Source organism: Clinocottus analis, unplaced genomic scaffold (genome assembly GCF_023055335.1).
Source record: "Clinocottus analis isolate CAN_PGR_092001 unplaced genomic scaffold, fCliAna1.0.p SCAF_10, whole genome shotgun sequence".
Lineage (NCBI taxonomy): Eukaryota > Metazoa > Chordata > Actinopteri > Perciformes > Cottidae > Clinocottus > Clinocottus analis.
Genome location: NW_027175821.1, coordinates 14,135,563 through 14,159,770, shown reverse-complemented (window position 1 = coordinate 14,159,770; position 24,208 = coordinate 14,135,563). Strand labels below are relative to the sequence as shown.

Sequence of the window (24,208 nt, the reverse complement as noted above, 5' to 3'; positions counted from 1 at the left end):
TAAATCATTTTAATTGTTCTCTGATTCCCCTCTCACTATTCTGCACAATTATAATTGAAACATTAATAGGATGTTAATAGGATGTGTGTCCTGGTAACCTTTGATATAAATCTTGCCTGTAAAGGACAATATTCTCCATGACCACCGTGAATCAGAAGTAATTAAATATGTGTGGATAAGCACCATTTTAGGGATTTATAAATATGGTTTCTGCATTGCAAATAAGGTTTGACCCTAGGGGATACTGACGATATGGAAGACAAAGTTTAAAAAAAATAGGTTTGAAAGAATGCCGGCAACATTGTGCAACTAAGTTAGTTTTTCCTTAATGAGAATGGCTTCTTTAAAATGCATTTTTTGCCCTTCGGTTGGAGATAGTACCCTTAGCTCAGGCAAGTTTGTTATGGAGACCCAGGGGTCTAAACTCTCCTGAAAGGGCATGTGTAACTCATATGACTAGGGCAAAATAGTGGTATTGCCCATGAGAAGAGAACTTAGCTGGAAGAAACAAGATCCTCCTTATAGACTAATGGATGTGTTAGTGAATGTGCTTTCAGACCAGCTTTCATGTTGGCTCTACCAGAGGGTATAGAGGGAATGGCAAATTAATTATAGAAATGAAGCCAACCTCCTTTTCTTATCATAGAGGGCAGCTGTGTGTTTCCCCCTCACCAGTTTCCCTTTTTCTCTGTCTACAGTGCTGAAATGTGTCCTGTTCGACATCTACTCTTTGCTTCTACTCATCAATCCATACAAACTTACTCAGGAGAAAGATCTGCTCATGGGGCAGGTGAAAAGTGCAGCCTTTATTGAGTGGAAATGTCATAGAAATTGTTGCAGACGAGCAGAGGAAGAATCAAGCTCAGTCTTACCTCTCAACTTATTTCATAGACCCACTCAAAGTCGACGAATAGATCAATATTTCAAGTGGGATCTAGTGTTGTAACAATATCACTCTGTTGGCTGTGAAAGCAACTAGCTGAATGTGAGTCTCAATGACAGGCTACATGGTCCTGATCATTGCTGCGTTGTAATGTTTTGAGAGACATTTGGAGATGTAAAATGTCTCAAAAATGCCATGTGTGACCCACTCCTGCAAATGAAAAGAGCACTACCATCAGAAACAGACACTAGCACACGCTCACCTCACTTGTTGGATCATTCCCAAAGGTCTGCTCTGGAAATAATGGGAAGGAGCAACAGTGAATGCATGGAATATTAATGTAGAGTTGCAGCAAGCCTCCACTCAAACTGTTAATTTCCATTTTATCATGACAAATAGAATAGACATCACTCCACGTGTTATCATGCTGTCTTCAATAACTGTTCTTAGACTCACATCATATTACAGATTGTAAATGCATTATGGCAGACCTAAATCTAGTTCAAAATTGAAGATGATGCATACTATCATAGCACACACACACACACACACACACACACACACACACACACACACGCTCACAAACACATTTCTGGTTCACAGATTATGCAAGTTAACTAATGATAATATCAGTGTGCATTAAATGCAGAGGTTGACTTAAGTTAATTACATTTAAAGTGTGTTATAAATATAAATGACAGTATGATTCTGTTCTCTGCTCTTAGTGCACTCTCTTTTAATGTTAGTACTGGTAATTTGATTGGTGCAATATCTGTGTGGACAGGCACTAAAAATAGTTCAGTCAAATTACTTATTTTCATCAGTGCCAATGTTAGCAACTCGGCTAACTAGCTTCCAATTTCCCAGTGGAAGCTAGTTTGCTTGGCTTGTTTACTTCCTTTTTTTTCTTCAAGTGAAACAGAAACTAACAGAGAAAGAAACAAATAGAAAAGAACATTTGTTCCTACCAAATGTTGAACCGTTTTTGAGAGTGTCATTCTTTCTCAGCCGATTGTTGACTGTTGCCAAAGGAAAAGCCCATCCAGAGAAAACACGCCTGGAAAGTCGTTTCACAAATATAAGCCCAACAAAAAGTTTCAACCTCTTTTGAAAAATGGCCCCAGTATAATTGTATCATTCTCGACAAAAACAAATCAGGAGCACTATAACATTGTATTGAGTAAAGACAATGAAACAAAGCAGAGGACATTTAATAGTTTAATTATAAGCTGCTGTATACATTCAGTGATTATTCCGATTTTCATGTTGCCAGAAGCCATGGGTGAGACCAGCAAAACATTCAGCTACAAGATCTAGTTTGTTGTATGCAATTTGTCAATTTTCATTCATATTTTTCCACATTGTACATAGTTTACTGCAAAGCAACATAAAACCACATTGCTGATGTGCAACACGGTTCTTCTAAGACCTTAGTTTATTCAAACATGATTCCATCCAGTCTGGTGTGTGGTGCTCGGAGGAGGGGAAAGCCCTGTTTATACCACTCTGGCCTGAACCTTATCTTTGAGATCAGCTGAACACAGATGGCGCAGGGTGACAGCAGTGCTGAGCAAAGCTAGTCTTCGGGTACGAATGCCCCCGATTGAGGCTAAAAAAGTCTCGTTTAAACTGGATTTTGCCCAATAGGAAAGGCGACTCGATTAGACTGATAAAATCGGTGAAACCCTGTGACCAGCATGAAGAACACTGGGAGCCGTACTTTCTCCTCCTTAGATACTAAGATCAAGCAACATCCTGCAATTTTAAGGTTTTGTTTGCATCTTTTTTGGTTTCTTTTGCTATCTCACTCTAAGCTCGTTGAACTGACACACTAATGTTGGTGCTGATATCGCTTTTTTTGTTGTACTTTTTTTTGTCTTTTTACATTTTCTAGTAGCCCACACAGAAACTTGATGGCACAAGAACTGACCAATAAGAAACTCTTTACAACAAGGTAGACTGCAACAGTTGCCAGGGGTCACACAGTAAACAAAAAAATAATCCAAGTTCATTTTGAAAATAAAAAAAAAAATCAGATTCAATATAAAAGCAAATGACAAATGAACAAAAGCAAGTTAATTTCAAGTATAACTTACTCATAAAATAACTACACAGCATTAAATATTCTCATTATACATTTTTAAATTATTTATAAAATATATTTTGGCATATATGTTTTTTTTTTATTTTTGTGTTTGTGTAACAAACGCTACTGTAGCTTCAGTTGAACACCAATGTTTATTTGTTTTTTTTCTCTTGAAACAAAACATTAAAGGGATTGTCACATAACAACAGGTTATTAAAAATGATAATAGTAAACCCTATAGAGAGTTTCACATAGCAAGACATGAGTGACGATCCCTTCTATCCTAGCCCCATAGTCAAAAGTCAAAAAAAGTACAAGACCAGAGCACAATGTTCTAATTTGTGCTCCACTGGCTACAATCAAGGTTGGGCACAGGAGATTTCAAAAAGTCTTTTTTTCATACAACTCAATTTGAACACAAGGATCCGTCTGTCCCACTTCCAGTGTTCAGAGCGGCTGGGCAGATAGCGAGAGTTCGTTTAGCTCCATCCTTGATAAAATATAAATACTGTAAAGACCTCACAGTCTGATGACACTGGAATGTCCTCAGGGATACGCAGAGAAAGTTTATCTTATTAGTCAGGGAGAGAGGCAAATGAGACCTTCCCCTGAACGCACTGCAAACTGTTGAAGGAGTAAATTGGAAATATTTTGAGATGAATCCTGTGTATGTCGTTTATTACATTGATGGAGCTCACTATACAAAGGAACAAAGAGCGATTTTGGCAGCTAGAACAAACTGCAAAACCAAAGAAGGCAAATATCAGTTTGTGATACAAAAGTAGTTCAAAAGGCATAACTGTACGTATGAATTGGCCTCGCAGGTGTCCAAACACGCAGTGTTCTGCTTTGGCGCAATCGCTGTCGAGGTCCATTGGGCATGTCCATGCAGTCAACAGTAACCTGCCTGTCCACTCATTGCAGACTGATAGAAAGAAACTGAACAAAAAGCAAACAAGGGAAAAAGTACTGTGACTACAACAAAGCCACATCCGCTACCTCGGCTTGAGCACACGACTAGCCGCAGCATATTACAGTTCATCGTCCTCAGCACGAGCTGGTTCTTGAATATTGTATACTGCATTTGGGTGTGTCTCTCTCTACTTCCACAGCTTGACTTTCTTTTGTGTACACACAGCTGTTTGCGGGGTACATATATGTGAGTTTACACGGCGTGTGTGCATGAATGTTGGGTTGTGTCATAGAGAAGCTCGCTAGAGCACAATGTCCTTCAGGCGCTTGCTGCTGGGGGATTCCTTGTCTCGGCCATCGTGGAGAAGCGTGTTGATCTCCCTGACAGCTGGCTCACTGTCCTTCCCCTCAGGCTGCCGCAGCAGGCTGTGGTTGGCGATTCGCTCTGCGTCGCGGCATTTCAGCGTGTTGTAGGCAGATGACGGCTTGGACATCGGGCTCTTCAGGTGCACTGGGGAAGTGATGGGGCTGGCCGCCTCGCGCCCGTTGCCAGCTTCTCGGACAGCCCCTCCATTGGCCTTGGGGCTACACACCTGAGACTCCTGAGTCCGCTTCCCCTTTAACTCTCCCCGTTCCACGTCCTCCGGCCCATCCTTGCCGAAGGTGGCAAAAGTCCTCTTGGTGGTGCCATCCTCGTAGTGGGGCACGTCCACTGTGGTGGCCTCGATAGACAAAGCGATGACATTACGGCCGTGCTCGGGTGACTTGGCACGCGCCGGGATGGAGACACGAGGCATCCAACAGCGGTCAGAGTGGCCGAGGATGCGACATTCGTCCTGGCAGTGAAAGCCTTCGCTGGGATCTGTGGTGACACAAAAGAAGGAGAAAACACGATTGTTACATTTGTCTGTAAAACCAGCTTTATGCTCAACTTTTATACTCATTCGCACGTAGATCTCAAACAGTTTTTCCACCCCATATGGTCTTGATTTGATTTAATTAAATCAAATCTGTCATGAAACAAATACATAAAAACCAATGCTACATTTTTTATTTTACTCAAAACAGCAAGTTAAACATCTTTGAATGATTTGCTTTCACTTCAATACATTCCTGCATCTGCTGAAGACTGCAGTCCCTTCAACGCACTGCTTACTGAAAACTAGCGCTCGATGTTTTGGCCGCTTCTAATATGCCAATTAAATTATGTATTGTTAAATCAAAAGTCCATTTGCAACTCTTGTATAATTGGGTTTTCTGTAGCAAACCTAGATGAAAGGGAGGTTTAAACAGTGCAATCAGATATCTCGCGGAGAGAGACACCAGACGAGTTGCGGTGTTGTTGCCTGGTTCATCCCTCTCTTCCTCTCTGTCTCTGTCATCTGGCGCCGCGTTATAAATATGTAATGATGTTTAACGCTGGAGTGAAAAAAAAAAGCCTGAGTCGGTATAACTGCACTCGTTCATACTTTGTTGTGTTGGAGGGGAAGGACTTTCAAGACAATTTTTGCCTCGTTATGACAACAGAAAAATTGTTGCGCTTTCTTACTCATACCGACGCTGTAATTATGTTTTTCCTGTTAGTTTGATTTTACATGATAAATGCTGAAAAAGCTTGACTGTAGGAATCTGTGAAGAGAAATGCGTACTTCCAAAATGATTCAGCACTAGACAACATAACCATTCTAAACTCTCTCAATGCCACCGTGCTGTGTTTTCCACCTGCTCCAATCTTGAGAAACAACCTGCGATAGAGATGCGCAATGACATATTTCTGCATTCCCCTACCGCTTGTTACACTCCAAGCAACAGACAGCCTCCTTTTCAGAGGCCCAAGGTGACAAGAGAGGATTGTGAGAGGGATTGCCATCGACCCAAATGCATATGCTTACATCTTGCAATCGCAGCTTGACAGATCACCTAATTAAAATCACTAATGATCTGTTTTTCTCCCTTCTTTCCTGCACTCATGAGAGGCACCTCTGCTTAGACCCTGGGGATCGATATTTAAAGATTGGAGATGTGCTTTTCAGGGACAGACATACTAGAGCTGTCCCTCATAAAGTATAATCTGATGAGACCGGCAGATAACATGGTGACTGAACGAGTGGATGCATGAGGAAAAGGTATCGTGGGCTGTTTGAACCTAAATATGGGAGATGGAGTTCTGGAGGAGGCTGAAAGGCTGAAAATGAACACCAGCCCCCCCCAACCTCAAAAAAGTACGAGTGACCAATGTCCACATGAGCGCTTTATAGAGGAACAGAGGCGGCACAGAATTAGCTTCCTTTGATCATCTTTGTGCCTCGATGCATACGCACACTGACACACACAGACACACACACAGACATGGCATTCTCCTCAAAATGCAGAATGAGACATCCTCTTCCTTACGAGGGACGGCATTTTAATAAGCCTCTCAAATGTAGTCTACAATTACAATGCAAGTTAAGATATTACAGGAGTTTCTTTTTGTGTAAAAAAAAAAAGAAGCGCTTTATGAAATATCATTGCACATTATCATCCCTATTATCCAGACTGCAGCATAAATAGGCAGTGGTATAACATCTTTATACAGTTAAAAGCATCTTATGAGGCCAAAAGGAAAGAATGAGCAAATTGAATATATTTTCCACTCTTGTATGTATGTAAATTTGCATGAACGCTGATTGGTCCGAGGGACTGCACCGGCGGCAATCAAGGAGACAAAAGGCAGGAAGCTGGAGGTTTTGTTTAAAGAGAAAGGGATCCAATCAGAATGTAATAATGTAATCAAAAGTCTTTACAAAAGTCTTTACCATGTACCGGGAACATAATGGATCACGATGAATAATATTGAGGAAAAGAAACATGCCAAACAGTTGATTAAATTGTCCACAGCGACGGCATTTTTCAAGACCTTTTAAATCCTGTTATTTTTGCAATCTAGCTGCTTCATCATTATTTTCATTTTGAACTCATCCCTTTTTGATGCCTTTTCTTTTTCCAATTGTTAACAATAACGATGCGAGTATTTCAGTCATAGCAGTAATATAAATTACATTCGGAAATATGATATCGTAGTATTTGCTGGCATTGAAAGACTCCGGATGTAATATGCATTTGAAAATCATATTGTCATTTTAAAATGTACACGTTTCACTTTACTACATTTAGTAATCCAAAAATGGCTCCCCAAATCATTTTTTGACGTGTTTGGAGAAGCAGATTCTTTTTTCATTGCTGATTAAAGATTTACAAGCATCTTGCTTATGACTGCAATTTCCTCTAAATACTTTTGGCTTTTTTTCTACAGCCTGAAGCACTTTCTAAAGCATGAAAAGCCTCGAGGCACAAAGACATATAAACAAGTTGTATGCTCTCTACTTAGCAGATCATGCATATGCAGTGAATCCCATTTTCTCTCCTTTCCTTTAGGGGTCTATGGGAGAGCAACTGGGTTGTAAATGACATTGTTATGAAAGCCAAATGCCATTAACACTCACACATCCTGCCTTATCTCAGAGCTTCATAAAAGGCAGATGTTGCTTTAAAAGAGTCACAAAAAATGGAAGAGATCAAATTTAAATAAAAAAAGTTAAAGACCATTGACCTCTAACAAAACACAATTTCTTCCTGTTTAAAAAAAATAGCAAACTGCAATGGAAAGAGATGAATTGATGCCGTTTAGTGGCGCTTATGTTTGGAAGTCAAAACGCACAGAAAAGAAGACAGTGACGCCTCCTCCTGCTGTGAGTGTGTATTCAAAGCCTTCAGGAAAATAAGCTTGCCAATCCGTTGCAGGAGCAGACTTAAAGTACAGTACAGAGCAGGATGTCATTGGGAACATTTCCTATCCACAATTTAATACCTATTAATTACTGAGGGAGCTCCACTGGGAGGTAGAGGCTGCCTCTGTTTTTTACTGTGGCACATTTAAGATACAAACAAGATCTATTGGAAGTGGAGGCAAAAAAAAGAAGTAATCTATGTCCCAAGTAGCGCAGCGCTGCTATCAAGTCAGACATACTGCAATTTATTACTGAATAAAGGTCCAAACACTGGCAAAGGCACTGGGGAGCACTTTAAATATGGATGTACTGATGCGCATGGTTTTGGAGAATAATAAATATTGCCACTTCAAATGCAAAAGCCAAATTCTCCTGATAATGCTGGTCATGTTTTTCTTTTTGTGGTTACCTCGAATCGCATCACTTTGCATCAGCAGGGGGAGAATACCCACACGGTCCCTGCCATATCAACTAGCGTCTGCAGCCCACATGCAGCCGATTCAATCCCGTCTGCTTCCCTCAATCAGATGAAGCCTTCTTAACTTCAAGTTACAGCAGACAGATCTTCAGCTTCAGCACGGGGATCCAACAACCTGACAAGCTCATTGCTCAATTTACTTCTGCGAACCGCATGAAATGATCCCTTCATGTCATACAGCTGGAGGTGCTATTTGTTTGTTGCTAATGTAGCAAAAAAAAGAGGAATCAGCAAAAGAGTAAAACCCCCTGACACAAAGGGGAAGGGATGTGTTCAGTGAAAGAGGCAACTCCCCCGAAAAACTCCCTGAGCTTTCGCCAGCTATTTTGCGTCCTGCTTGGCTAACACATGGAGCTCGGCTTGGAAAACACAGGCGCTTTTCCCTCCAAAATTAGCTCACATAGCCTCAAGGTTGAAAACAATGATGTAATCCTATAAAATGAGTGTAAGCAGCCACAATAAAACAGAAAGCCAGATTTGAGGGGCAGAGACGAGGGGGTTGAGATGATGTGAAAGCAGATTCAGGTGACAAAATCTTAATTTTCTCTTTCTTAGTCTAACACGAGCAACAAGGCGATGGGGGCTTGCTGTGCGACACAATTCAGTCAGCTTGGTTTTACAGCATGATGAACCCTAAAAAAAGAATTTGGAACAGCAGCGTGGCATGATAAATCATTTTACAAAGAGTGTCTGCCACTTTTGGCTTAAACTACTTTTTTGTATTTCCTCTGTATGCTGACATTTTTGTTGTAGCGGTAACAATGGATGTCCTGATTCTGTTTGTCATATTAAAAAAGACACCATGGAAGAGACAACCCGACAGTATGATGTAGTTATGAAAGCAAATCGTTTAAAACAATTTAAACCTTGATATGCTTGTTTCTTGTGTCCTGCATAGACTTTACTGATTTCCTTTGATTTCACTTCTTCTATTGTTCTTTCCTCGCTGTATCTGATATTAAACCCTGTCAAAAAGCTATCAATTCAATTTGTACAGCCCAAAATCACAAATGTTCCTCAGATGGCTTTATAATCTGTACACATACGACATCCTCCGTCCCGGGACCCTCACGTCGGTTCAGGATAAACTCCCTCCAAAAAAACCTAAGGGAGAGCAACAGAGGAGGATCGAATCATATCAGGATGAATCATATAATAGAGAGAGCAAGAGTAGTAAGCTATCAAATATTGCTTGTCTATAGACTGCAACAACAATTATTGCGCTCTGGTGATTGAAAGAGCTCTGAAATGATGCTTTTAATCTTTTTTATTGCTGTGGGATAGTACAAAAATACAAAATAATTTCATCTACAGAACGTTAAATGCATGAGACCTCAGTCATGGAGACCCTTTCCAAGGACAGCCTGGCATGTCTGAGTGGTGTACAGAAGGATTTCATTTGCCGCTATAATGCTATCCACTCTTCTGCTCTCATCTTGGTGTATCTTTGACAGTAAGATGGCTGTTTTCTAATTGCACTCCATATTAATTTTCCATCCTGGCAGTCACATGGCAAAGACTGATTAAATCTAAATTGTTACTACAGAGTCTTGACGGAGCCTGTGATGCAGGAGCTGATGGAAGTATCACAAGGGGGGAGAAATTCAGAAAATATTGCACCAGCAGAACCGAGGACGACGGTCTGTGAATGGTTAGCGCTCAGACACCAAAGCCTGATCCTAACACTGGGGATGGAGCTTAACATCCAGTCTGCCCTAACTACCGCAAAGGGCAGTTCTACGGCCAGCTGAGGCTGAGACTTGGCCGAGCAGCCTCCCACACTACTCACCAGGGAGAGTCCAAGCACTGCTGTCATCCCAGCCAGCCAATTCAGTCTGTGGGCCATAAATCAGCCTGGAGGCTTGGCTCCTGCGGGAGCGGCAAGATGGAGTGTGATGGTCTTGTTTTTACAAACAGTAGAGGGGCACCCTTACTGCGCCACGCAAGCCATCATTCTCCACACAGCATCGAGTCCTCTCCTTCTCCCCACAGCATCTGGTTCAGTCACATCAAGCTATCCCCCCTTGCCACCCTCAGATTCATCCCTCGCAGCTCCCCTGCACAATCCTTTATACCTCTCCTCCTCCTCCTCTCCTCCTCTTTCATCTCAGCAGTAACGCTGTCTCACGTACATCGCCGTAATTAAATAAATCTCTCATTTCTGCCTGACCAGAATTCCTTCTCCTCTTCCATTCACATATTAATTGTCGAGGATATTACACTCGCTCGGCGGCCTTGTTAGCCCTGTCGTACGGCTGGTGGAGCCAGGGGTTCATGTGGCACTAGTTCTATTTCTGAGCATTAGTACCACTCAATTTATCAAGAACGAATTCACTGTCTAATCCATCCAGCACCGCAGAGAGTGTCTGACAGTTTGTCACTTCCACCAGGCCAGTCCGCGTCCTCCCAAAAGCCGATACAAAATGGCAAGTTAACTTAATTCTGAGCCACTCTTAAAGTCGCAATTCTTTACAAGCGGTTGCCAGTAAATGTTTTAGAAGCGAGCAACAGCTCGAGCCAAATCCTGCAAATGTTTACTTCCTCTGTGTGTATCCCCTCCCTTGCTGCTGGCCCATCCAGCCCAGCCTGTGCCTTCTACAGCAGGTCCTGGTATAAAGAATGAATTTCCAAACTGGTGTTGACAAACAATGCACTAGCTTCTAAATTGGTACAAACAGCATCTGTTTAACAGCTGTGTAACAGCAGCAGTAAGAAGAAGGGGGAAAAAAGCAATCGCTACGGTGTTTTATAAATCACTATGTCATCGCAGAGCACTGTTTTGTTCAAAAGCAGGACCACTAGCCAAAGGACTGCTTGATGGAGTGGAAATGAAGCGAGCTGGTTGTCATGATGACATGCATGGGTGGGTTGGATTCAGTGCCCCGGCAACAAATACTATATGTAACAATGCTTGCTGAGGGGATTCTCTCACCTTACTGTGCTCGCTCTCCTCGTCGCTGGCTGCGAGAGGTCGCAGTGTCTCAGTGAGGCTGCAGAAGCATTACGTTCGGCTTCCATCATGACCTATGCAGCGCTTGGAGCGGCAGGATTTACAGCGGTCAGACCTCGTGTGATCTACAGGTTTTGAGACCATAATTCATGCCCTGGTTTCCTACACTAGATGAGTCACTGACTGTTTAACCCTCTCAACAGTCTCTGGACAGGATTTAACCCAGGCACAAAGGCACAGAGACCTAAGCCTGGCTGCATGAAGCCCAAGTTGACGAAACGTGGAATATCAGAAAGCTTGCGGGAAGGCCGGTATTGTGTCTGCCTCAGCAGAGCCTGCCTGTCCAACCACACTGCCAATCCAACATCTTGTTTGGTAGAGAAAAGGCTGTTCTTCTTGATAAAAATTATGAAAAAGTAGCCAAAGACCTAACATATTCTGGTCAGGTTTTATTGTTTGTGTCAATTCACCGTCCTTAGAGTAAACTACTCCCGGCGTTGCATACAAATCTTTCTGTACCACTCTGGCTCGAAAGAGCTAGAGTGTCATTTTTTTAAAGTTAGTTTATGGTGTTTGTGATGTGGCTGTACAGTTGGATGTGTTTGGCGAATATAAAAAAATATAGCCCTTCGTATGAAACATAATTGTCTCTCTTTAGCGCAGCAGCATAGTGAGATAATCGGACCACGAATCTGAAACTGAGAACTTCGCAGAGCGCAGTTGAAGCGGCCTTAAAGAAACGGTTGCAACGTATTATGGAGCATAATTAAATATATATAACTTTTCATGATCAAGATAATAAGAGCATGTTGACGTTGCTCCCCTACTGCCTGCTATTTACATGTTGATTGTATCTGCACTTGCTGTCTTGTTGTGTGTTGTTTTATCCTGAGATGTGTTAAGTTTTACACTAGAGGACCACAATGGAAAAAAGTCTTCAGGCTTTACTGTGTTTTCATCCTCATTTCTTTCCGCATGTCATGGCTGTAGTCACATGTGTTTCTTTTAAGTCCTCAAATAAATCTCTTTTATTTGACAAATGTCAAATCAAATGTACAAAAATGGTGTTGCAACATACATGTATTTGTATTAATGCATGATAATGATGTGAGGAGGTTCATTGAATGTATTTTGGTTAAATGTTTTGGTTTATTTAAATACAGCTCACATCTACACACTGTACATTGAATTTGAAAATGTCTGTGCTTTCCTCCACAGTCATAGGAAAAATGAACGTTAAGAAGAAAACAGAATTTGAAAATGTTTAACTGCTGCTCATCTTATTCACAAAACTTGATAAAGAGGATATTGTGAGGCACCCTCATGCATGGAGGAATTCAAAAGTGTCCAAACGGCAAACATGAGAGAATTGTATTTAGTCTAAGGGCCTTTTTTGTTTATTGGTTCCTCAGCAGGCCATTGAGCTCTTCATCGCACCTTTCTTGACACTTTCCATTCAACACTAGTAACTAATGGATAACAAACAGTCTCCAATAAAACGCTGAAAAGAGTTGTTCCATTCATATATCACATGAGATCTTTGACTCGTTTCTAAGTATTTTGCTGCTTTCATGGAGGAAAGCAGCAAAATATACACACTGTCACAGATACTATTACTTACTTTACAGCTTTGCATGGGTTTCTGATGAAGGGTAGAGGACGCATTGTGTTGTACTGTGATGAGATGTACTTTACTATAATGACACAGCAAATGCCCCCCTTGTCAATTCTCAGCGTCTAAATTGCCCTTCTAATGACAGGCTTCAAATGAACCTGTGTTGTGGCGCCCCAGGCCCGCAGCAACAATACAATGCACTCACCAGAACTCAGCACAGCAGGCCGCTGGCGTCCCAATTGCAGACATGCCCACTCCGCCATGCCAGCCAGCCAGCCAGCCAGCCAGCCAGCCAGGCCGACCGAACGAACGAACGCCTGCCTGTCTTTGTCTGCCTGGCTTGTTTCCTCAACAATGCATCAGCAGAGGACATCTTTAAATAAACTGGCACAAATGCAACGTTTCTGTGTTTAAGCTTGACCGAGCTAGCAAGCTAATTTGCTCCTAAACCCTTGAGTCTGGGAGAAGCAAGGGGGACAGAAACAGACTCTTAAATTACATGTGTGAATGGGGTTGGAGAGGGAGTAGAGGAAAGCTATACGGGGTGTGGGGATGGATAGCAGCTGGTGGCTTCAGGATAGAGCGGTGCTCTGGACTGAGATCATTGATGCCAAAACTGAATGTCACTGAGGTCACTTAGAAATGAAACATTCCTTCATTGAATCTATAGATGCGCTATCACCAGGAATACATCCCTATTATATTATAACAGGTGTGAGTTTTCAGCAATTGCAATGGGCAGGAGCGAAAATACAAACCACATATGTCAGGGAAATGATAATGATGAGGGGAAAACAGTGGTTTGTGTGGATTGGAGCTTTCCCTTAATAAACAAGAGGTCCATGGCACCTATGTTCATATTTCTGAAACTTTTAATCCCAACAGTTAAACATCATAATTTATCAATTGTTGAGACTTAATGGTTTTGGACAATCTATAACCCATAAACATCCCAGAGTGAGAAATCATTATATTCTCACATTTGCCATGAGGAGAAGAGACATTTCTCAAAGTTTACATTTTTTGATTATTTTTTCCTTTCTGAAGGACCATTTCCATTAGCCATCTGAAATAAAGACAATACTTCAGCGCCTGTCGATGTGTCCAGCTCCAGACAACCGGCAGCATACCAATATCTTTGGCTTCCTCTCTCTCTCTCTCTCTCTCTCTCTCTCTCTCTCTCTCTCTCTCTCTCTCTCTCTCTCTCTCTCTCTCTCTGTCTCTCTCTCTCTGTGAGCTCCAGCTTTGCCTCAAAAAAAGTGACCTTACATAATTAATATAATGTGCTTCTCATTCAGTCATGTTCACTTTGTGTCAGCCAGGACTATGTGTTTTATATTCCATTTTATCTTGTCACAGAAGAACCAGCATGGTTCCGACTCTCTCTCATTTCATCCCATTTTCTGTCCTGTTTTTCCCACCATCTTCTTTTTCCCGACAATTTTAACAACCTCTAGAAGTAGGACACCGTAAAATTACGAGTGTGATGGTATGTAGTGTATTGTGATAGGCAGGTTGAGCCCAGCATGCAGAAACACATACAGTATGAGGGGGTAGAGGCACATTGAGACACCGATCATGGTTTGAAAAGACAGACCCTATGGACCATAGAGTGTCACTCAGGAAGGAGAGACATATAAAAGAAAAAGGGAAAAAACAGCAAGGCCCTTGCTGCAAGGTGATACATTAGAGAGCTACACGTACTGTGCTGAGGAAAAGCAACAGGGAGACTTTTTTTCAACACTTTCTATTTCCCTGTCACAAAGGCTATTCAGTTTGCCATCTGGGAGGGGGTGGGGGGAAGGGGTATGCTGACTCTCTCCCAGCATCTCCATTATTCACCACAGTGAGGCCTGCACCCTGATACCACTTAATATCAGTCAGTCAGAACCAATGTCCGTAGCATTAGCCACCCACCAGCCCGTGCTCCGCTCTACAGACGACTGTCAGCGTTGAGGCAGTCCACAAGAAGAACTGCAGCTCGTATCTAAGACACACAGATTGAAATGGAGGTGAGGACTGATCTGGAGAAAAGAGAAGGAACTAATAGGCACATCTTTTCTGATTTGAGGAACATGACTTTAGCATACATTCGGAGGATGGCAGGGGTCTGACACAGTGGTAGTAATTGGATTTCTCAGGCCCCGTGCCCACTCATGATAACATGCTGAGCTGTGACATGAAAAGTCCTTATGTGTGGCAAGGGAGAAAGGTGCAGCAGAGTGGAAGTGACAGGTGTCAAAGATCCAATTCCCCCGCTTCTCTCCACCCTCGAGTTCCTTTTCTCTTGAGGCAGCTGAGGAACAACCTGCCCCGTGGTAAGGCCAAACACCTGGCCTGACATTTAGTTGCAAATTCAAGCTAGTTAAACCTATGTAGAATGCAGCGGAGGAGGAGTCAGAGAGGAGGAGGAGGGCAAGTGGGGGGGGGGAGGGGCTGAAAGCACCATGGATATAAGAGGTCATGGCCTGATTGCTTGCTTTATTTATTTTCTGATGCTAATGTGAGCGGAATAAAGAAGGGGCACAGGGTTCCTACGATGTGCCGGAGAACACACAAAGGAGCCCCACTGCAGCTCCTCCAGTCTGGGGGGTAGTGCAGTGTCTGGCCTCAGTTCCCTCCCTGTCCACCGCATGCATTCTGGCCTCACCTTTAACGAGGACTGTATGAGAGCAGGCACATCATTAAAAAGAGCCATTCAGAGACTTTCCTGTCTGCCATTAAACTTAACAGCCGACCTCTCTCATTACCTTTTATCCTCCCCTTTAAGGAGAACGGGGACAACGGGATTTAAAAAGTTTCATTTGTCTGGCAAGATGCATCCACTGAATGAATTCTGTCCCTTAGTCAATTGAACATATACACCTTCTTCCTGGAATATACCACAAGTATTTTGTTCTGTGATAAAAAATAATACAAGTATATACTGTAAATAAGCAGTTACAGTTTGTACCTAATTTTCCGTATACTAATGTGGTATAATCATTAGCTTAAGAATGATGAATTTACTTTAATATGATTATCCACCACCGCCAGCTACGCCATAATGGGGAAATGCCACTCTGCACCATGCTCAGCTCTTGACCTTTCTCACACATGAACAGAGTCACAACAGTCAGAGCTCTTACTGCAGTGTGTGCGTAACACAGTAATTTAGATTTACTGGTTAACTTAATGTGGTGTTCAGTTTTGATATTTATTAGAAAAACCCTGTTATGACCCGTAACCATGTGGGTTTCCTTCATCTGAGATAGTGTGCATATCAATCCGCGGAATAAGGAATAAACAGAGCCCAGGGGGTCTGAATGAGTTAGAGATTCTTGGATATGAAGACATGTTGAAAGACAAAAGCCCGTCTTGCGGAGGCCCTTAAAAAGCTGGGGTAGGCTCCCTAGGTCCAGACACTTTGCAGCAGGTCCCTCCTCTCCGTTACTGTGCATTCACTCTCTCATCAGTAGTTTATAATCTGGGTCACGGGCAGCCAAAAACGTGCTTCTCAATGTTGAGCTTTTCTCAAAATGTTGAATTCCAACAAAGTGAGCTCATCCCTGGAAGGTCATCTAGGGGACAGCGAGGGATCACTGACACTAATTGGTGAATGAAAGAGAGTAATGACAAACGTGGTTTGGATGACTTCCCTTTAACTTCTGTTTAACTTCTGCTGAGTACAAATCCAAAGAGCATACTGTGCCATGCTATGTGTAACCGCGTATGCAGGGTCTCTGAGTGAGAAATTCTGCATTTCAACGGCTATGAAGTGTAACAGAATAAATCATTCTCACTGAATATACATGAGGAGGAAAAAGTATGGAAATATTACAGAAGTATGCCTGAGGTAATAACCTTTTGTTGCCACAACTGAGAAGGACGACATAACTTTACATATTCCTGCTACATATTCCATCTGAGTTATAATGTTGTCAGGAGAAACAAGGTGATGAGAGCTAAGATTAAAAAAATAAAAAACAGAGGGGATGATAAAGGCACCGGGGGAGACAAAGAAATAAAAGAAAAACAGAGAGGAGGAATTCTCAAATGGATTAAAGAGGATGGAGGTATAGCGTTTTTTTTTCCCACAGAAAGGAAGTAATAGGGGTTAAAAAAGCACATTGCTTCAGCACAGGAGCCCCCCTCCTCCTCCCTCTCCTCTCTTTCTCTCTCTCTCTCTTCCTCCGTTAACCCAGCTGCAGTGATAAATGTCTCTTTGTATTCTGGACAGAAAACTGCGGGCTACAATGTACTTGTCAGAAGACAGCTGATTTTCCCCTTAAACAGAGCAGAGTATATTCCTAATCTTTCCATTCACAGAGGGAGAAGATAAAACAAATAACTTGTGCCGAGACACATAATGCCCAGAAAAACACTCCCCCCCCTCCTCCCATTTTCTACACGTGTGTGTGGCGCGTGGATACCGCTGCGCTCCTCTGTGTGCAACATATGTGTCTGCAGCAGGTGCAGCGATGTGCTACTGCTTGCTATTTGTACTTTTGCTAAATTTCACAGCATCCTTAATCCCCGCAGTATAGCCATGGTTCCACTATGAGGGCTCATAAATGGGAGTCAGTACTACAGGTAATGGAGCTGATTATTGCTATCTGGGCTACGGGCCAGCTGCCAGACTCTGCCCTGCCTAGAGGGAGCACAGGCCGCCTGGTGTCTGATATCCTGGGATCCCTGTAATACAAGCCTTGCTTTGGCAGTCACTCTGAGACTATCCTGCCCACTTCCAGCCACACACGGAGGTTCCTTTGAGTTAGTCTATGTGTATAGTATGTCCTCATCGGGTTGTTTACTCCACATGGTATCAGTCTATGTTCGTACCATTTTAGCGACACGGCTGTGGTAAGGCACACTTTTTGTAAATGTGTATTAGAGACTCATGAGAGGAACTCAAGTTGTCACCACAGGATCGAGTCTGGAGTTATTAAAACCGCTATTTTCTGTGCTCGAGTGGTTCTGGTGACCAACTTGTACGCACGCAAATTACATTCCTGACAAGACACACAACAATGACTTATCAGTTGGGGACACATTGCCCCCGGCAGTGTCTCATAAATCTCTCTCCCAGCTGACCAGCGGCCACTGGAGCCCTCATTTCCACTGAAACCCTAATCTATTATGTTGTCCAGACCAGTGCTGGTAAAAGATACCATGTTAGTGGCATCAAATTACCATTCTCAGTAACATAGTAATGTAATTCACAAGTAAGACATTTTCTGAATATTGCAGTTACTGGCTTGGGTTACATCACAGGTCATTTCAACGGGCATTCGACCAAACTTTGAATGCTTCAGTATCTCTGAAGGGAACATTGTTTGCCTTGGCTTCACTGTCACAATTTAGGTGCATGAGACAGCCTCTGCACTTGTACTGTTTGTGGGTGGGAAGGATGCAAAATAAAGAACAGCATGGGGGAGGAGGCTTTGTTAACCTCTCATTATGTTGAAAATGCCTTGCAGAGAAGATAATAATCTAAATGCAAATTGTGTTTGGATTATAATCCATGGAAACCCACACCAAAAATGGAGGTACAGGATCCTGGTTTAGGTACAAAAGGGCACTGCAGTGGTAGAAGGGGTTGTGCCTCTGCAGTGACCTTAAAGAATTAACACACAGCGGTGCGGTTCGGGAAAATGGCCTCTGCCTCGCTCCCTCAGACAAAAACTACAATCAATCGGAGCCACAAAAGAGAAATAAACTGAAGACAATGCTACAGCTCTGCTATTGGAATTTCACTCTGTTTCCCCGAGCAGTTGTAATTCTCTCTTGTGCCATCTCTTTATCTTCCTCCCGCACTCTCTCTCTCTCTCTCTCCCCCTTTTTCCTTCTGATTAACATTTAAAGACACACACACACACACACACACACACGCACACACACACACACACACACACACACACACACACACACACACTTCAAACTGTGTACACACCCTCTCAGACAAGATTTAAAATCCAGGTACTTTCTCCTCTCACTTTAATACACACTCTGCCTCCATCAACTTCAGCACATTACCTGTTCTTAATCCTCCTCCCTCTGTCTAGGATCATCCTGATCCCCCTGTTTTCCCATCTGCTGTCGATTGGGGCCCAGCTTGGCGAGGTGCTCAACAAACAACTGTGATTCACTTGGTTTCTGCGGAGATTATTAACACACCTAGCATGCCACGGCGTCATGAATAAGCAATGGAGATCCGGAGCCCTATTTTCTCTCCGTCTCTGCGTTTCCTCCCTCCCTCTCTGTCTCTCTCTCCCTTGCCCTGCCGCGTTGTGAACTGAATGCCAGGATTGTCTGGAAAATGAGCTGTCAGTGGAGGGCCTGCAATGAGATACATCAGGCTCATTGTGAGCCCGAGAAAATAATGAACTATTCCCATTTCTCTCTCTGATATGTTCAATACGCTATCCGTGACAAGTGCAGAGAGATAAGCAGTCCCCTCTTGAGCTGATTAAATACACTGGGTATATTCAGGAGAGCTCTGGCAGAATGAGAGTCCCATCATAGGATTAGAACATTACTGTATGTTTTCAGTCTGGGCTGGAGGAGAAGACCCTCGGCATGCCTTTTTGCTCGTGGCTGTGTATGTGTGTGTAATTGAGGAAGAGCGAGCTAGAGGCAATGCTTGTAAAAACTTAAGAGAATCAAAACATGTCAAGTTTGTTTAAGCGCTCCCTCACATCTCTTAACGTATTCCCTGGTGGATTTAACTAAAGAGATGGGCTCACATGAGATTTAAAAAAAAAAAAAAATGTTGGTTTACTTATTTGAGTACTGCAAACAAATACTACCAGCCAATTATTTGAATTTAGAGCAGATGTAAACGTGATGTAGCTGCCGGCCCTGTCCAATTTGGGGCCCTCGCTAAGATTTTAGCAGGTGCCCCTGGCTTTTAAAACAATTTCTCCACCAATCACTGTGTTCAAAATCACAAATACACTGCATAACTCTATAACTTTGAAACTGGATTTTATGCCTCAAAAATACATTTCAGGTTATTTCCCAAATACCTAAATAGTGTTTCCAAATGTCCAAAGGTGGGAGTAACTGACATTTGCTCGAGCTATTTAGTAAATTAGCCAATGCTACCGTTGTCCAAAGCAGGCTAATAGCTTTCTGCTTTAACGGCAACTACTAAGCAAGATAAACTATCACATAACCTCTCTTTTTTCTGTTTGTCCTCCTCTTCGCTGGGCCCCACAAACCCAGGAAGTATGGGCTGTATAAAAGGTTATTTTAGGCAATATTTTTGAAATAGTATAAAAATAGTATTACCAAAATATAGTCAAAGTAATATATTTTGAAACTGTTTCGTTTCCTCTTAAGTCCCCAGCATTCTACCTCTAGCGCAGCTAATCATTAGAAACAAAGATAAAGGAAATCCACATCTCCCCTCTGAATGATGGAGTTATATTTTACCATGGGGCAAATTCAATATTGGTCAGCTCTTTTTTCTATTTTGCATTATTATATTAGGAATAATTTCAATAAGACGGAGCAAGAGACCTCACTGAGTCGCACCGTTTCATTCAGCAAAGTAAGCGTGATAAAAAAGATGAGCGCAGATGGACACAGCTTGATATTACATTTTATTTCTTTAAACAGTACTTCCTCCTGTCCCCACATCTCAGAGGCTGAATCTGCATCTTGGTTGTTCATTACAGACCTTACTACACCTGCTAGCAAGCCGTCTCTAGTGTCTTTGAGCGTGCAGTGTGTGCGCACTCTATCTTCCTTAATGCTTGCATTGCACTGAGCTCTTTGTCACTGTCAGCCATTTTACCTCCACCAAGGGTTACACATTAGATTAGGCAAATCAAAATCAAAATGGATGGTCCTAGTATAGAGTTTGTGTGTTAATCTCATTGTAAAATTTCATAACGCAACACTTGTTGTTGTCAGCCCGAATCACAAGACGACTTTTGGTGCTTAATTCAATCAAATGCTGTTTGAGAATCAGTCAAATCCTCTGGCACAGTCACAAAGTTATCTTGGAGTGAGAGAATGGAGAAAAAGAAAAGCTCTCCTGCTTGTCAGAGAGATTGTTTCCTCCTCGCCTCTTTTTATTTCCCCTCGCTAAGACTGCTTACTAGACTCTGAGCTCATCTCTCCATCTCTGTCTCCCTCACACACCGACTCTCTCTCTCTCCCTCTCTCGTGTTGTCAGCACAGCCCTGTTCCTGTTGCCTTCCTCATTCTGACACCTGTCAGCATTTTCGTTAGTAGATCAGAGAACTGCAAACTGGAAATGTTCCCGTGTTGAATTTAGGGCAAGTTTGCAGCAGAAACATGTGAGGTGCCTTTACTCTTTCTTTAATTCAACAGGGGAAGGGAACTGCCTGACTGGCATAAAGTTGGGAGATGTGGGTTGGAGATGCTTGCAGTCAGTAGATGGAAACAGACGAGCAAGACAGAAAGACATATGGAGGGTGAGGGGAGAGAGAGACAAGGTGCTGGGGAGGGGCTGAAATCAATTAGGAACAGTGAAGCCCTGTGGATCTGCTGATGGAAGAAGGGAATACGGAGAAGTCTGTGGCCCACGTAGGGGGCTTCCATTCCTGCGCTCCAGCTTCAGGCACACACCCAAAGGGAGCGAACAGATAGATGAGAGATATCCTCCAGAGGTGGAGGCCGAGGAATGTGTCAGGAATAAAAGAGGCCTGTTCCCTAATTGAGCAGCCTTAGAGTCTAATAAGCCAAGAGGAAGCGCTTTTTTTGCCCTGGAAATAATTCTAAAACCAAGACCACAACCCTCTAAACTACTAAATCGGACAGTGTGAAGCGACATCATGCCCTCCCTTTCCGCCCCGCGGAGATAACTCAAGCGACTTAACAATACATGAATCTTAATCCTTAAAAACCATGGCTCAGCCATATCTGGGAGGAATTAAAGTGTGAGCTGTGACAATCAAAGGAAGTTGAAAAAAAAAAAATAGATTCAGCTCTCTTTGTCACCAGCCCCCTCGGAGTCTGTTCCCTCGCTTCTCCCTTGACACTAATGGTTCTACAGAGCCAAAGCTAGCATGTCGCACATTTCAACCAAATCCCTCTAACTTCACAGACATGCCTATAAAGATAAAGACAAATTCATTTTATATAGCTCTTCTCCTTAGTTTATAGTTTCAGCGATACCATCCGTCATTATTCTATTGGCAGATATGATGGAGCCATTACATGTTAAAGATAGCCCCTCCTTTAAAGATTCAAAGAGATTTAATGTAATTTGCTCTTCAGATACTTCCTAATCTAATCCACTGGGTGAGGATATTTCAGGTCAGGTTTTTCAGAAAGAGCACACACGCCTCTTTAGACTCTTGGCAGGGATTCAAGAAAGAGGCATTCACTCAGATTTAAGTCTAAAATTTCTCCACAAGCACTTCACTGAAAGTTACCTTGGTGGTGGCTGGTGCAGGAATAATGAATAACTGTTGTTGAAATATCATCACGGAAAGGAAGGGGAAAAAAGCATAACTCTGATGGACAAAAGCTAAATATCAGACTCCTAAGTTGAGACAGGGAGTCGAAAAAAAATGGCCATTGTGATTGAGAGCAGGGCTACTTAGCAGCTGAATCTCGTCATACAATTGCATTCCCACATGAAAGCACACGACATGATGGGATGCAGGGTCTTTGTGTAAAGGTAACGGCTTGTCTCCCGGGCAAACAACACCTCTGCATGGCACTGGGAATGGTAAACATTTGCACTGTAAAAAGCCCAAGAGTTTAACCCTTCCTCCATCCCCCTTCAAGCTTCCTTTTGTTCTCAGCACTTAACACAAGAAAACAGAACAATAAAAACACACAAAACACAAGGCTCTTCTCTCCTCGGCTGGCGTGTGTTGTTGTCCTTTGGCAATTGCAGTCTCTCAACTTGTTTTCTGCTTTAGCTGGCAGAAGAGGCGCACTACACAACAGAGTTGGTCCCAGAAGACATCTAAGCAGCGGGGTGTTTAGTGAACATGCCTATTTGTTTTCTGACAATTCCCCGCATACACCCAATAGAACCAGCAGATACTGTCCATTTTTGTCAATTAAGACAGATGAGCTCAAAGTGAAACCACACCATCATGTGACTGTAACCACTGCGGCTCTCATATCATGAAGAAGAAAAAAAACCCTCAAGTGTTCTATTTCTGCCTTTGTCCTCAAGTGAGTATGCACAGAAGAAAATGAAGGAGGGAAAAGAGCGAGTGTTCTCCTGAGAAGCACCACAAAAAGAAAAATCTGATGATGTGAAATCCTCATACAACAGGAGAGACGGATTCAACTGTGCATCGTGCTGAATCTGCCCATCTCTGTCGGCCCACCATGCCCTTCAACTGTGTAATTGGACCGTCGAGATGGTAATAGGGACGATTTCATTTGCATCGCCGTTACATTTCTGCACGTCTAAGGATCTTTGGTCAAGTCGTTTAATAATTATGAACAGCCGCTCATTACTCTCTGGTGCGACCGCTGCTGCTGACTGACGTTCTAAACAAATGAATGGGAAGCTTCCAGTGAAGCCATTTTGTAAAGTCCTCACGGAGGGACATTTCTAGTCAAAAGTGCGTCTTTAACTTAGAAGAAATACTCTTTTTTTTTTTTTTAAAGCCAATAACAACCAAGCTAATTGTAATTCCAAACAGATACTTTGTTATAATCCATTTGTTCTGGTCAAAAGAATGGGCCGCACTGTGAAATAGCCCCCAGTTCTGTTTACCAGCATTGTGGCGATGCATTATACATTCAGGAGGCACGTTTCCATTTGGCTGAAACAGATAGTCATTGGTGGTGTTAATGAAAAAAGAACGGCCTCAGAGAGCTCTCCTCACTTGTAATATTCCTCATGTACATCATTTGTAATTGTCTCCAATAATGAGATCCCACCACTCGAAGATCTGTCAGCATGCGTTTTCGTTTTAAGGCACAGGATTTTTTGGGGGGGTGCTGTGAAGTAATTACAGCTGGCAACCAATAGTCAGCAAGTTCACTTTTCATTGTTCATTAGTGTCTGACGCCGCCGAGTTGATGCCCCGGTACAAGTTAATTCTAATGGTCACGACCCGTCCTGACCCGATATGCGACTGTCTGTATGTCTCAGCGCATTACAATATGTGGACAGCTGGCCGTGAAGGCCGGTCCATTCGTGGGACTATACTCTCGGTGAGAGAAAGTGTAGGTTGCCTAATCTTATTATTCCCCAGTCAAACAGCAGCAATAGCCAAATTGCTCCAACTGAAGCATCTGTTTAGTTAAACATGCCAGCGACCAAAGAAGGAAGAGCCTTCCAGTTTTTTAATGCTTCTCCAACCGCACCCACACACTTCACAGTCTGCCGATAAAAATAGATAAATAAACACAAAACAAATCCCATAATCTTCAGTCTTTCATGCATTTTCACAAGCTAGGATGCCTTTTCGTCATGTCTTACTCATCTAAAGGTCTTTCCTATATGAGCTGAGTAAAATAGTGAGGGACTAGAAAGCTTTTCTGGGGCAGTGTTTGGAAAAAAGCAACCAAAAAGATGTCGCTGTT

General features: G+C 42.6%; 1 protein-coding gene across 7 annotated transcripts in view; it reads right to left on the bottom strand.

Annotated features, from left to right (window-relative positions):
* Positions 1-2,097: 2,097 nt before the first annotated feature.
* Positions 2,098-24,208, bottom strand: part of pcdh19 (protocadherin 19) — a 54,937-nt gene continuing 32,826 nt past the window's right edge. For all 7 annotated transcript variants that reach the window (XM_068595364.1, XM_068595362.1, XM_068595368.1 and 4 more), the window contains exon 5: positions 2,098-4,743. In XM_068595364.1, the coding sequence (XP_068451465.1) occupies positions 4,184-4,743 (560 nt within the window). In that variant the 3' untranslated portion in view covers positions 2,098-4,183. The remainder of the gene's footprint in view (positions 4,744-24,208) is intronic.